This window comes from Panthera uncia, assembly GCF_023721935.1.
Source record: "Panthera uncia isolate 11264 chromosome C1 unlocalized genomic scaffold, Puncia_PCG_1.0 HiC_scaffold_3, whole genome shotgun sequence".
NCBI classification, from domain to species: Eukaryota; Metazoa; Chordata; class Mammalia; order Carnivora; family Felidae; genus Panthera; species Panthera uncia.
Window position 1 is genome coordinate 38,754,772 of NW_026057584.1, and position 15,400 is coordinate 38,770,171.

Below are 15,400 nucleotides of genomic sequence, written 5' to 3' on the forward strand. Positions count from 1 at the left end.
CCTTCCCTTTGTGTTGAGATCTGAGTCTTTAGAGAGAAGAGTACTCAGGCTTAAAAAAACACCATTCAGACTTATAGATTTACTGGATAAGATACCATAGTATCTGCAAAGATACTACAGAAACTGCAGAGAGAGAGACATGCCGAGTTCCTGTTTCTCTGCTCAGATACCGGGGAGTGGAAGGATATCTGTTTACTCTCAGCTGTGCCCCCTGCCTATCCTTGATAGGGTGATTCTACTGTATTACATTCATCACACTTACCTCCTTTCCTTGGACTGTTCTACTGCCTTGAGACCTGCAGTCATTTTCTATTGCTGCATCACCGATTAGCACAAACTTAGCACCTTAAACCAACACACAATTATATCACTTTCTTCGGATCAGGAGTTCACGCATGGCTCAGCTGGGTCTTCTGCTCAGCATCTCACAAGACTGAAATCAGGGTATTGGCTGGAATGCATTCTCATCTGGAGGCTCAACTGGACCTGCTTCCAAGCTCTTTTAGGCTGTTGGCAAAATTGTAGCTATAGAATCCATGGCAGGTGACTTCTTTAAATCCAGCAACATTGAGAGTCTCTGACCTCCCTGATGCTTTTTTATTTTTTTTTAACGTTTATTTATTTTTGAGGCAGAGAGAGACAGAACATGAACGGGGGAGGGGCAGAGAGAGAGGGAGACACAGAATCGGAAGCAGGCTCCAGGCTCTGAGCCATCAGCCCAGAGCCTCACTCGGGGCTCGAACTCACGGATCGTGAGATCGTGACCTGAGCTGAAGTCGGACGCTTAACCGACTAAGCCACCCTGGCGCCCCTGATGCTTTTTTAAAGGTCTCGCCTAATTAGGTCAGGCCAACCCAGGATAATCACCCTTTTGTTTAACTTAAAATCAACTCCTGGCTTTAATTACATCTGCAGTATACCTTCACCTGTGCCATATTCCATGGATTGCAAGTTACAAATCCCACTCATGCTCGAAAGATGGGGATTATACAAAGGCCTGGGTCATGGTGAGTCATCTTAGAATTTGCCTGCCACAGACCCACAGTGAATTAAAATTCTGCAATTAAGTATGTGCAAGAACTTAACTGGGGACTTTAAACATTACTATTTATGAATCCCTATTCCTATGTATGTGACCATTCTGTTAATTCTTAATTAGCTAAAACTAGCCTCTAGTTAAGGGAAAATATTTGGTGTCAAGAGGGAAGGAACAGGCTTAACTAGGGTGTGATAAATTACACCGATAGTCATGCCCTGTCCTAAGCAAATAAACCATTAATTAGGGATTATTGCTTAGCTAGCAAATGGGTCATCTTGAACTATTTTTATTTCCTAATTCACCCAAAATGACTCAATTCATGAAAATGAGTTCACACGTATCTATTCAAGATTACAACTATGAGCTACTCTTTTGAGAAAAGTTGTCCCCAAAGTTGATCTATAGCACTCTTTAATACACCAGCACTACCAAAAGAAAAGCATAGACAACAAAAAACTCCTACTGGGTGTAAGCAATAATGATCACTTTTTCAACATCCTTCTTATCAATACACTGAAGACAGAATGACAACGTATCAGAAATGGATAACAAAGAACCAGGTTTACGTTGTTCTGTAAATAAAAGGCATAACTAAATTAAAAAGTGAATGGCTGACGAGATTAGCCAGAGATAATACAAGAGTTAATCTCTTTATTTTGTACTGTTTATGCCAATCAATAAGAAATCCTAAAGCTTTAAATGACAAAATGGACTTCACACTCAGAGGATGGCTGTTATAAAAATAATAATAACAATAAATATTGATAAGGATGTACACAAATTGGAACCCTTGTTCACTGCTGATAGGAATGTAGAATGATGTAGCCATTGTGGAAAACAGTATAGCAGTTCTTAAAAAAATTTACAATAGAGGGGCACCTGGGTGACTCAGTCAGTTGAGCTTCTGACTTCGGCTCAGGTCATGATTTCATGGTTTGTGAGTTCCAGCCCTGTGTTGGGCTCTGTGCTGACAGCTCAGAGCCTGGAGCCTGCTTTGGGTTCTGTGTCTCCCTCTTTCTCTTCCCCTCCCTGCTTGAACTCTCTCTCTCTGTCTCTCTCTGTCTCTCTCTCTCCCTCTCTCTCTCAAAAATAAATAAACATTTTAAAAGAATTTTTTTTAATTAAAAAAAATTTACAATAGAATTGCTATATGATCCAGCAATTCCATTCCTGGGTATGTACACAAAAAGAATTAAAAGCAGGGACTTGACAAGATACTTGCACACCAATGTACATAACATTTTTTTTAATAGCTAAAAGATGGAAACAACCCTTGTCCATCAGTGGATGAATGGATTAACAAAATGCAGTATATACCTGCAATGGAGTATTATTCAACCTCAAAAAAAAAAAAAAAAAAAAAAAAAAAAAGGAAGTTCTGATCCATGCTATAATATGGGCCTGGAAGACATTATTATGCTCAGTGAAATAAGCCCATCATAAGGGACAATGATTCCAGTGACAAAAGGTACCTACTATAGTGAAATACATAGAAAATAGAGTTGTGGTTGCAGGGGTAAGAGAGGATTGGAGTTGGTGTTCAATAGTATAGTTTCAGCTTGGAAAGATTTTAAAGTTTCAGAGATGGGTGGTAGTGATAGTTGCAAAACACTGTCAATGTACTTAATGCTACAGAACTGCACTTAAAATTGGCTAATACCAGATGCCTGGGTGGCTCAATCAGTTGAGCATCTGACTCGGCTCAGGTTGTGATATCACAGTTCATGAGATGGAGCCCCGGGTGGGGGCAGGTGCAGAGCCTGCTTGGGATTCTCTCTCTTCCCCTCTTTCTGCTGCTCTTCTGCTCATTCTCTCTCTCTCCCTCCCTCTCTCTCTCTCTCTCTCTCTCTCTCTCTCTCTCTTTCCTTCCCTCTTTCCCTCCCTCCCTCTCTTTCTCTCTCTCTCAAAAAAAAAAGAACACTTGAAAAGATAAACAGGCCAAGGAGATGAACATGTAGGTCACAAAATAGGAAATGTTACAAGCAAGCTAACTTGGAGAAAGATGCTCAGCCATGTCGGTCACCAAAGAAATGAAAACTTTTATATTTCATTTAACAAAGCATTATCTTTTAGTCTAATGGGATAATGAATGTTATTCATCTAAATACAAAGCCCGGCATATAATTATATTCAAAACATATTTACTTCTCTGCTTCTTCTCATTTCCCTAGAGCAGAGATAAAGTCTTCATTTAATAATTCTATACTGGTATACACACAAGGACTATCCTAGTACTATCTTTTAAACCATTCTGGGACTATCTTTTAGTATGCTAGTTTAATTTTTTTAAAGTTAAACGTCTTCGGGACGCCTGGGTGGCTCAGTTGGTTGAGTATCCGACTTCGGCTCTGGTCATGATCTCGTGGTTCATGGGTTCGAGCCTCACATCGGGCTCTGTGCTGACAGCTGAGAGCCTGGAGTCTGCTTTGTGGATTCTGTCTCCCTCTCTCTCTGCCCCTGCCCAGCTCATTCTCTCTCTCTCTCTCTCTCTCTCTCAAAAATAAATAAAACATTAAAAAAAAAAAAGCTAAACATCTTCCTCGAGGCCTCCAAGTTGAGGTTCCATTGTAAGGGAGATACAACAAGGACTACATTAACAAGAATTATATTAAATGCAATTCTGAAATAGTTTGTTATGTTAAAAACGTGTTTGGGTACAATGATTAATTAGATGACTGCCCCCCATATATCTAGCATTTGTAATAACAACAGTCATAAACTCTGAGCCAGTACCATATCTCTGTCCTAAAACTGATATTCTTATAATTGAGCCCCTTTGCATTCCTGCTCTAAAAAGGCACGTGGCCAGACACCTGCTTGATTATCTCTTTGTTATTTTGTCATTTCCATGAGTCATGATTATCTTTTGGCAATTTAATGAAGGCAACTAGAGCAAATCTTTTTGATGGTAATGAAATGTAGCTAACAATACATCCCTTATTTATTGGTCAAACAGTGTGAGCCAGGCATGATATTAAACACGCTTCTGTTACTTGATTTAATTCTTTAATTCTTCATTTAATTCTTTGGATCCTTCTGAGACAAATGATATTATTCTCATTTTACAGGTGAGAAATGGAGTCTCAGGGAGTTTTAATAACTCCAAATCACACAGCTGGGTGGTAGATCTAGAATTCAAACCCCGGTCTGTTCAGCTCCAAACTTCTCATCCTTCCATGGCACTAAACTGCATCTAGGAATATAATTATATTTACGTCTTAAGGGTTAAAGTGATTTATGAGAGTGAAAATTTAAACATGTAACTTTGTAAAAATAATCCATCAGTAATTATAACTCCTAAAATTACATATGAATTTGGGAGCAGTTTTTTTTAGTCAACGTTGTTTAGCCCCCACAAAGAAGCTGTTGTACATTCAGAATAAAATACTTCCTATTCCATGTCAAAAGTGCAGATTTTTTTCCTGATAAGATGTACTATTTGGAGACTGTCTATTTTTTATTGTGATTCAGGTGCAAATAACAGGAAAGCATATTTTTTTCCTATCTTGGCAAAAGGGGAGGTATTTCTAAAAAAGAATACTTAATGTAATGATTTAAATGGCCATGATTTTGTACTGCGAGTTAGGAGAAAACAGATTATAGCACAGGATTGGAAGAAGTAACAATGGTCTACTGACCTCGGCAGGAAAATCCAGCCAGGGAATTTCCCCGAGACTCTAAGCCAGTCTTCAGAGATACTCAGTGCTCTTCTGTGCCCAACAAAATGACAGAATGTAAAACCCTAGATTTTCTGAGACATCCATGCAAAATCAAACTCTGAAAATGAATTACTTTGCAAGAACTTACATTCATGTCTGTGTAAGTGTTGAATCTCTAAATTGTACACCTGAAACTTATATTACACTGTATGTTCACTAACTGGAATTCAAATAAAAACTTAGAAAAAAAGTATAACATCAAAAGAGATGCAAAAAATCAAACTTGTCTTTGCAGTTCTTAGACAACTAAACAAAGCAATATGTATGTAATGTGGATTTTAAATGGTTGTGAAAACAAAGAAAATATTTTTTAAATACCCCATTCCTCTTTAGAAATTCAAATGTTTTCACAGTTTCTCCAAAAAATAAGTGTGAAAATTGGCAACAAACAATCTGAATATGAAAGACGAGCATGAACACATGCGTGTGCACGCACGTGCACGCGCGTGCACACACACACACACACACACCCCAATCTCATTTCATTCAAAGCACGTTAATCTTTGTACTGCTGCTTCTGTTTGCAGAGCTCACACTTGTTTCAACCGTCTGGATCTCCCCCCGTACCCATCATTCTCCATGCTTTATGAAAAACTCTTGACAGCAGTTGAAGAAACAAGTACCTTTGGACTTGAGTGACCTGGAAGAACGATGCCAGGCTCTGTATGGACAGGCAATTTCAGAAGCTGCTGTCTAGAAGAATGACTGAATGTTGGAAGTTTCAAGAGTATGCTTCCACTAGAGTCAAGCTGAGTGATATTATTTTCCAGGAACACATGCTCTGTCACAATGGGGTCCGGATAGTGGTGATGAGTCCTCTTGGAAGGATTTGGGTGAGCTTGATGCCCAGGGAACTACCCAACAGTCTTTCAATCAACAGTTGTTGACTGCCAAACTTTTTTCCATTTGTGTTATGTTCCAAGACAAAGATGAACCTGTACACGATCAGCTCCATGGTAACTTTCAGGGACTCGGGAGAATCTTGAAACTTACCTTTGAACGCGGTTCAAGCCCAACTGGCAGCACTTGGCCCAATCTCCAAATTAGCTCAAGTTAAATAATATAATAAAAACAAATATATTTCCTAAAAGTACATTCATTTAAGCCCTACGTTGTAGCAGAATATTCATTTTCTTGCTATGAGTGCCTGCATGGTGTGCACCATAGGTTTCAGCTTTCATGGGACACAAGTGAAAATGAAACCAAGTCAACATGAGGTAACTTTAAAGATTTGCAATAAGGTGGTCTGTGACAATGTATATGCAAAGTGGTATGTGTGTAATTATGGCTGAAGACAAACTGTTCTACAATGAATAACTAATGACAGATTTTATGCTTTATAATGCATGAAAACAATTTAAAAATAACTAGCAATTAATCACAGCATATCAGGAAAAAATACACAGTGAGTTCTGTTTATTTTTCATAGGTTCATTATATTTATGTTCTTTAAGATGTATATAAGAACCTACCTGTTCCGTATGTATCACCTGTTCCATTTTCATGTTCCATGCTTACTCGGGCATCATGCTAGTACGTATCCTTTTAAGCACTCTCAAGGGAACAAAAGGGCCTTTTATTTTTATAAAGGTACAAAAAAAATTCCCCGAAATATTTTGCACTGAATGTACCAAAGTTGAAGGGACATTACAATATGACTAACAGCAACTCCATCACTTGACAAGTAAATAGAAAATAGCTTCTAAATCAAACTTCCTTCACAGTGCCATGTCTACCACTACAAGGACTGTGCATCTAAGTAATAATTTTTTAAGACTCACTATATGTGATAGTATGATATGCATTTATTTAAAATGCATTAGACTTCTTCCATCCATCAGATACTTTACAGGATGGCATTTAATACAGATATTTCGTATTTCCCCCACTGCTTTTTATTTGTACAGCATCATTAAACACTAAGATCGTTTAGAGAGCCATCAGCAACACCCAAGAGATCAGCTCTCTTTAGTAATAAGAATTCCATTTTTCCTCATCAGTGAAGACATCACAAATTGAAACTCTCAGTACTATATTTCTAAGCCTGCATTTTCACTGATGCATAATTTTCTTATCAATATTAAGAAACAATTTTTCTATGGTCTCTCAGAAACTGCATGATATCACTAATGTTATTTCTGCTTAGTTTTATCAGACGATGTTCTTCATTTTTATTGCTTTTGGGGTTATTTCACATCATTGTTTATTTCTTGACTTCTGGCCGTAACTAATCAGAGTGAGTTATTCAATAGAGTGAAGTTAAATCGTGGATAATAAAAGCATTGGATTCACATTTGGTTTGCCAGCCTGTGGTTTTACAGGCACTGCCCAAACACCTCTTTGAGAATTATAAGTAGCCATGGAATTCCTATTATGGGATGTTGGCAATCTTGTATTTATAATTATAGAGTCAGATGCATGGTTTTCACAGATGGTTTGTAAGAACTAATTGCTCTCCTGTTGGTTAAGCTATGTTTACCATTGAGACCCTCAAGAGGAATACCACTCATGCTGCGATCCTGAACTAAAGACAGGTACTATAGCATGGGGAAATGTTCCCCCAAAAGGTTACAGAAATCTGGAGATAAGAAAGGAAGATTTATCTGTGTACTATAATTAGACCAGGAAAAAAGGGAAGAGAAAAAAATTTTAATTGGAAATGTTAGCTTGTATTTACTGATCATGAATATAAGTATATATTTAATTTTGCAAACTATTTTCACTTGTTTGTATCTTTTTCATTATAAGGAAAAATAGTATAACATACTTTTTCAAACAAAAAAACAACCCACATCTTTGACGGTATATAAGATGGTTCAGAGCTGGCATTCTCTAAGCAGCTGGTATAAAAAGTTACATTTTTTTCAAAAATAGACCATGTTAGCTTTCATTTTGGTTTGTGACACTTTGCTATCATGTTCCACATTATTAGGTAAAAGAAGTTTGAAATAAAATGTATCTCTTTAATTATTTCTAACAAATATATTCCTTGTTAAGGCATCTAACTTCTTCCCAAATAACAGGATAATCATCTGCTGTTGCTACTGTTCTCAGAATTGGGAATTATCGAAGACATACTTAACATATCAGAACACTATTATAACTGATCTACTATTCATAATCAGTAAAAAAAATCCATTAATAACTGTGAAAATATTAAATAACGTTTCTACAGAATAAATTGGACAGTAGCATCTGCTACAAACAGAAATACCCATAAATATTTTCTTTCGGACTCTGAGCCTAGATGACTTGGCTGTATGGTCTCGTTTTCTTTAAGAAACTCAGGAGTGATGCTTACACTCTGCTGTCTTCTATAAAAGACAGTCATGATGCATCATGTATGTTTGTAGAACATCTCTTAGATGAAGCAAGAGGTGCACTCTTGGCCTTCACTCTGTGCCAACCACTATGTTTGATGATAGAGATGTAGGATTCAAAAATCTGCCCTTGAGAAGCTCACAGTCTAGTGGAGTAGACACCAAGGTTTAAAAAAAAAGTATTTTTAATAAAATTTGTCATGTTTTACAATCAAGGAATGAGGAGAGAACAGCTTGTTCCATCTGGGAGATCCAATGAAGGCTTCATACATGGGAGATACTGTGGCTGAAAATAAAAGTCACATAAATAGTAACTAAGAGCATGTAATAGTGTGTCAATACTGGTCAAGTGTGGAGGCTCAGGGTACATTTACCCACGAGGGTTTACAGTGTGCAGGCGGGAGCCGAACCATGAAGGAGCAACTCAAGGATCTTCAAATTATCAAAGAAATGCCAAAATTAAATCCAGTCATTTCCCTCTGTTTCCTTTCACCTGTCCTTGAGCCCAACTCACTTCTGGGGTCAAAACATTGATTTTGTGCACAAAAATGAATAGATCTTGGTTCAAGAAGCATGGTCACAATTTTCTAGCCTATGTTATGTTTATAATTTAATAGACGTTCTATAATCAATGAAGGAAAACCTCTCAGCTGCATAACAATCAGGAGTGCTAGAACTGCCTTCAAATGGTTAACAGTAATGTTAGACTGTGTGTGTGGTGCTTTAAGGTTTCAAAATGCTGTCACGTGCATCTTCTTTTGCTCCTCATGTACTTTGTGGGGGAGAAGGTATCAATCCCCGCTGGGTTGACACTGGTTTTCATGGATGGCTCGTAAGATCCATTTCAACACTTTACGGTTGCAATTCTAGGCTTCACTTCAAGAAATGTGGAGGCTAACGTTTCTTCCAACATATTCCACTATCAGTGAAGTTTGCAAGATGCTTCATCTGCCCAAATTCTCATTTCTTCAAACAAACGCTCTTAAAATGTGACACCTTCTAAAAAGCCCGTGGAAGAAATGAGTGTATTCACAGAAAAACTCCTCATGGACTTAATATTTGCATTTTACTACTTGTTACGAGAAATTTCAAACCATGCAAAATGGGATGGCTTTTGGTGGATTTCTATAGTACAGTTCAGTTCTCTAGAATATAATTTGGAAGCAAGATAAGGTTTGAAACAACCACTTTAATCAGGAGTTTTACTTTATTTTTCAATTCTTAATGAAGATGGATCCAGAGCTCTGGTAGTTAGGTTCCTGTGATGTGGATGAAGGAACCCCTGCAGATTCTCTTTTCCTCTCTGTCCTCTTCACATTTATTCACTTTTTTCTTTCTTTCTGCACAAATTGTATTTATAACTTGACCACTTCTAACTAAAGCAAACATCTTATAATAAAGAATCTGAAAATCTTTCCAACTTAACCCTCTTGGGGAAATTCCCAAGGCAGGCAAAATGATGATCCACCATCATTAAAAGATACCCATAACCCTACATAGTAAAAACATGCAAATAAAGAATGTGACCGAAACTCCAAACTGGGTCTGAGCTTTAGGCCTTATTGTGCTCCTCTTATCTGCTTTAGTGGATGACTAAAAACACTCTAGATCTCAGACACCTTACTTGTAACCGTAAAACTTGAGTTGAAATTAATGAGCATGTCACTTTTAATCAGATTCTAATTTTGAAAAACGTGTTACCTTTCTAGTTCAATTGTGTTTTCCAGATAGACTTGTTTATCTAACACGGAAACAAACGAATGCCAGAGATATTAAGCTGTCTAAATTTTGGCTTAAGGCCAACAGCGGTCCACTAGAGGCGTAATAAAAACAAAAAGTAGGAAAGAGAAGTCCAGCGGTTGTGTTCCCCACCCCTGCCAGAATGTAATGCTAACTGTTGACCAACTGTCAAGACTCAGAAGTGGTAGCTGCATTCCAAGGAGCTGGCACAAAGGATATAATGAGTGTGTGTGTGCTACCCTTATCACGGCAAGCTGGGCCGGGGGTGCAGCGATGATTAAGACAGGACCGTAATAGAGGGAAAGATACAACAAGGGTTGGAAAGATCATCTCAGGACCTGCTGGTGGGGGTAGGAACATGTACTTCAATTTGGTTTCTGACTTTGGTGGGGGGGAAATAAAAAAGAATGCTGCCTAGTAAGGGCACTGCTTGATAATCTGCCTGGTGGGAAATAACCCTCATTGTATCACTTCAGTAGATTGATAACATCTTCTCTATTGCAAAACAGAATTTAGCCCCAAAATATTAAAGCTAACCATAGCTGAATCAGGAAATTTGACAATTGGGCATTAAATTATGTCGTGGATTTTATTTATCTTCAGAATTATTACTGATATTATTGAGCTTTCTATATAAGTAAAAGAAATGGTGTAGTTAGACATATTTATTTTGCTTAATTTGTTTTTCAGCAGACATTCTTTGACATTAGAATAGCTTTTGGGACATTTTCATGGTTTCTAGTGGTGACTTAAATGTTCCCTGTTAACCCAGAAAGCAAAATCCTAAGAATTAGGTTGCTGAATTGTAAATGGAGACCTAATCAGTGTTTCCAATTTTTCAGGAAGTTAATCAAGACTGAACATACACTTGCTTAGATTCAATCTGCTAGCTAGTTTATTTGCCTTTCATGATGGCACAGTTTGGTAGAATTGGCAGGCCCTAGTTGTATGGTATTTGGGGAACACAGAGAAATTATGTTTATGTATGTGATTTTTATGTCTAGTGGCCTTGGGCAGGTGATATCTTTCTATCTAACTTTCTTTTAGGATATTACAACCCTGAGGAGTGTTGATAGGTATGTTGTATGATTCAAACTGAATCAGCTATTACTGATGCAGGTAAGGAACCGTCAGTAAACTTCTGGTTACTACACCTTCTGTAAAAAAGGATGGATAATGTTCAAGAAATACCTTGGAAGGACTAACCAGGAAACACACAGAACTGAGTGTTCTTTTAGGACCCTAAAGCTCTAAAAGCTGTTATTACAACCTATTTTTCTTTATATGATATCGTAAGTAAAATTTGAAGCTGTTAATATATTGGAAAGTGCATAAGATTACATGTTTTTATAATAGGGATGCAGGCATTCCAAAATAAATAAACATACATGCATCTCTCTTGCCTCTTACTGAAAGTATTAATCTAATTTTATAATAATGCTTACTTTTTAATATTAAGGCTCTGTAAAAAGAAACATATTTATTTCTAAGATTTCAGTAGAGCACAGGTGATGTATTTTTTTAAGCCTTATTATTTCTTTTCACCAACTCTACCCATGTATCTACTATACCATGTATCCCAGTTAACAGCTATGTTTCTATTTTTGTTGAGTTAATTTAAGCTTCATATTCATTCAATGTGACTTTAAATATAGAATAACAATGGGAGGTATTTAGTACTGGCATTAAGACCATACAGCTCTCATTTCACCTTATATTTAAATTCCATCTATTTTTTTTCAAAGCTAATAATGCAGATTGTTGACATCCTTGAAATGATTTGTGGGTGGTATTAAATGGAGCCTGGGACTTTGAAATGTAGACTAGATGTTTGTTTTCTGGAAAGTTTGTATTCTTATCCTCACCTGAACCCCTGACTTTTGTGTTGTATTTTTTTATGATTCCAAAATGCTTTGAGGGAAAGATATTTTAATGTGTACAATTTGTTTTATTTTCATACTGATCTCTATTTTTGTTTAAAACCATGTTGCATCATGAAATCACTTAATCCAAAATAAATCTTCTTTAAAAAAGATAGATTATGACTTCTCTGTGATACATTTGGGAAAGAAAAAACTCAAAAGGAAAGAGAACAAAGTAGGATAAAGGTCTTGTGGGATTAGTATGCAGCTTTGTGGATCCAGAAAGTTCTCTTCGTGATATTTATAATTAGGAATCCATTTTGTTTATCCCTGAAAGAATGTTTCAGTATTTGATAGCCCCATCAAATAATGTTGAAGAAATGAATTAATACAAATCATAGTCTCTTAACTCACATGGGCTGAGACTATTTGTTAAGCCATCTTGGTTGAACGCTTGTTTTATAAACACATATGCATACCACCACTCCCACCACCACTACCAATCTAATCCAGGGGTCACATATCACAAGCCTCCAGGGATCAGTTAGGTATTGCATGAGTGAAACTGGCTGGATGTAAGCAACAGAGAGTGATTGGATTTACCCAAAGACGGCATTCTAATATTTTACTCCAGCTCTAGTCACATAAAATTTAAGTCCAGTGTTGAAAGATCTTCAGATTTATCAAGAGAAACCCAGAAATCTAATTTTTTATGTGATAATTCTAGATCTTTTTATTTTATTTTATTTTATTTTATTTTTAATTTTTTTTTCAACGTTTATTTTTGGGACAGAGAGAGACAGAGCATGAACGGGGGAGGAGCAGAGAGAGAGGGAGACACAGAATCAGAAACAGGCTCCAGGCTCCGAGCCATCAGCCCAGAGCCTGACTCGGGGCTCGAACTCACGGACCGCGAGATCGTGACCTGGCTGAAGTCGGACGCTTAACCGACTGCGCCACCCAGGCGCCCCTAGATCTTTTTATACTGGGTAAATCAACGCAAATAATGTCTGTAGGTTGAATTTGTCTTGCAGGTCCAACCAGTTTGGACTCTTCATTTAATCAATTTAAGCAATATCATTATCTGTTATACTTGATTCGTAGTGTAAATGAACTGAGCAAATAAAATATTACTAAGCCAAGTAGTTGACAGGAAGAGATGGGGAAAGGAGAAAAGCAGCTCTATATGAGGACAGTCACTAAAGGATGTATTTGAAAATGATCTGTGCTTACCAGTCTTTCTGAAAAAGACCTGTGTTAATTCGTATGAGTTAAGAACATCCTTGTCAAGATTTCATGGAACAGATGTGCCATTAAACTCTTCATTCTATATTTTAGACTAAAAATAAATTTCATACATCACATGAAAGTAGTTAAAGCAAAGACTCATCCTTTATCATGACTAACGTTTCAAGTCGTTAGCGAAAGGGAAGAGCAAGAGATTGTGTTCATGGCACCAACTTCCTGGTTTTTGTGTCATATTATTCCATCTATAACATTTGACCTCAATGTGCTTTTATCATGATACATTTATCTGCCTTCATTATATTCTTGTATTAAAACATGAAACCCATTTAGTTAGTGAATGTTTTAATAATGCATAATTTGCCCCATCCTACTAATTGCTCCTGTGAAGTCTTTCTTGGTACTTTTTTAAATTTCATCCTTTAACTAGAAAGCATTTAACCTCTTTATCAAGGAGGAGAAAAGATTTTTTCTACATACTTTGCTGTATTGATCAAAAATGTTAACCTATTAATGGCTTTTCTCCCCCTTCTAAATGGGTACTTCCGTCTATAGATACTAGGTTGACTAGTATAACATTTGTCAACCAAAGTAAATTTTGGAATAACAATAATTGAAATGAGAATTTCTGGGGGCACCTGGGTGGCTCAGTCGGTTAAGCATTCAACTTCGGCTCAGATCATGATCTCACAGTCTGTGAGTTCGAGCCCCGTGTTGGGCTCTGGGCTGACAGCTCAGAGCCTGGAGCCTGCTTTGGATGCTGTGTCTCCCTCTCTCTCTCTGGTCCTCCCCCGCTCGTTCTCTGTCTCTGTCTCAAAACTAAATAAACATTAAAAAAAAAAATGAGAACATCTGATAAAGATAAAATGTTTACATTGATAGAAATGAGCTTCACACATTTCATTTTCCCCATTATTATAGGTTCTCTCAAAAGATTTTTATCCACTGATTGTTCCTTTAGAAAGGAAAAACAAGCAATTTTCCAAAGCATAAATCATTGGAACTGTATATACATATATATATATATATATATACAGTCAGATATATATAGTCAGATATATACATATATGACCATTTATATAGTTATAAAATACTACTTCTTGCTATACCAAATAACGTAATAATTCCTGTCTAGTCGGTATTCAGCTGGCATTGGAAAATACATTCTAAATCAAATCCTTCAACTTTGTCATGACATTACCAACACATCCCTCTCCCTGCTTCCATCTCCAAATCAAACCCTAAAATCAAGGCCAACTAAAGACCTGCTTTTTATTACTATGAGGCTTTCCCCTCAATGTCCAATGCAATCTTCTGTGAACTAGATTAAAACATATGAAAGACATTTTTTGCAGTAAGTGGAGTCAACTCTAAAGAGACCAAAGGAGGTCAAAATGCTTCCTACACCTGTGTCTTCCTACACTCCCATTCACAGCTTGATTAGTCTATGTCTTACTTAGAGGGAAAGGCAAGTTCCAGGAAGGGAAAGCCAGCCTGTTGATATATGAATCTGGATATGTAATACATGACCCTGGAGCTCGTCCAGATTGCCCACTCTTCAACTTCTCAAGGCAAAGAACCCGGAATGGAAATAGTCCAGAAAAAAGGGGTGAGTCCAGAAAAATAGGAAAGCCCCAAAACAAGATGGCCAAACATGACGGAGGTTTCAGCAGCAACCCTTATCTTCCAAACTAATGGCCTGGAAATGCAAGAGAAATTTCAAGTGATGAAATACCAAAAGACAACAAGACCCAAATCTGGGTCCCTGAACCTGACCAGTCCAGATCAGCATTTCTTTTTCTGAGGATGAAATGAGGGGCTATACGTTTCCCCTGGGAGCAATTTCATTCTCCACTGAATGGCTTCCCAGAACAAAACAAAAGAAACGATCTTTAATTGTTGACTATAGATCTACTCACCAATTATTGATAATTTCCATTACTCCAGTTCCAGTTAGGAAGCCATGTCAAAAAATTTTAAATGTGGGTCACTTGGATGGCTCAGTCAGTTAAATGTCCAACTTCGGCTCAGGTCATGATCTCGCAGTCCGTGATTTCAAGCCCCACGTTGGGCTCTGTGCTGACAGCTCAGAGCCTGGAGCCTACTTCGGATTCTGTCTCCCACTCTCTCTGCCCCTCTCGCCCCCTCGCTCTTAAAAATAAACATTAGAAATTAAAAAAAAAATTTTTAATATACCACCAAATGACCATGATAGAGGACCCTCCAAGTATGGAATTGTAGCTTGAAGCCAGCCCTGCGAAACAAAATTATTTGTTTGCTTCATTTAGTTCTAAGTAAAACTTTCATATATCATCAAACTTGTTTTTAATTTGAAAATAGGAATTTTCCATCATTAGCTTTAATAACAACTGGTCCCTTACTCCCCCAACTATTGAAACAATTTGATGATCCAGGGAGATAGCACTTCAATTTTGCCTATGCCTTGAACCGACATTGTGTACCCTGGGGTGTGCA

The 15,400-nt window shown here is 37.3% G+C and overlaps 1 protein-coding gene across 4 annotated transcripts in view; it reads left to right on the forward strand.

Moving 5' to 3' along the window:
* Positions 1 to 11,853, forward strand: part of HECW2 (HECT, C2 and WW domain containing E3 ubiquitin protein ligase 2) — a 370,790-nt gene extending 358,937 nt beyond the window's left edge. For all 4 annotated transcript variants that reach the window (XM_049615928.1, XM_049615927.1, XM_049615926.1 and 1 more), the window contains one exon: positions 5,286 to 11,853. In XM_049615928.1, the coding sequence (XP_049471885.1) occupies positions 5,286 to 5,397 (112 nt within the window). In that variant the 3' untranslated portion in view covers positions 5,398 to 11,853. The remainder of the gene's footprint in view (positions 1 to 5,285) is intronic.
* Positions 11,854 to 15,400: the final 3,547 nt, after the last annotated feature.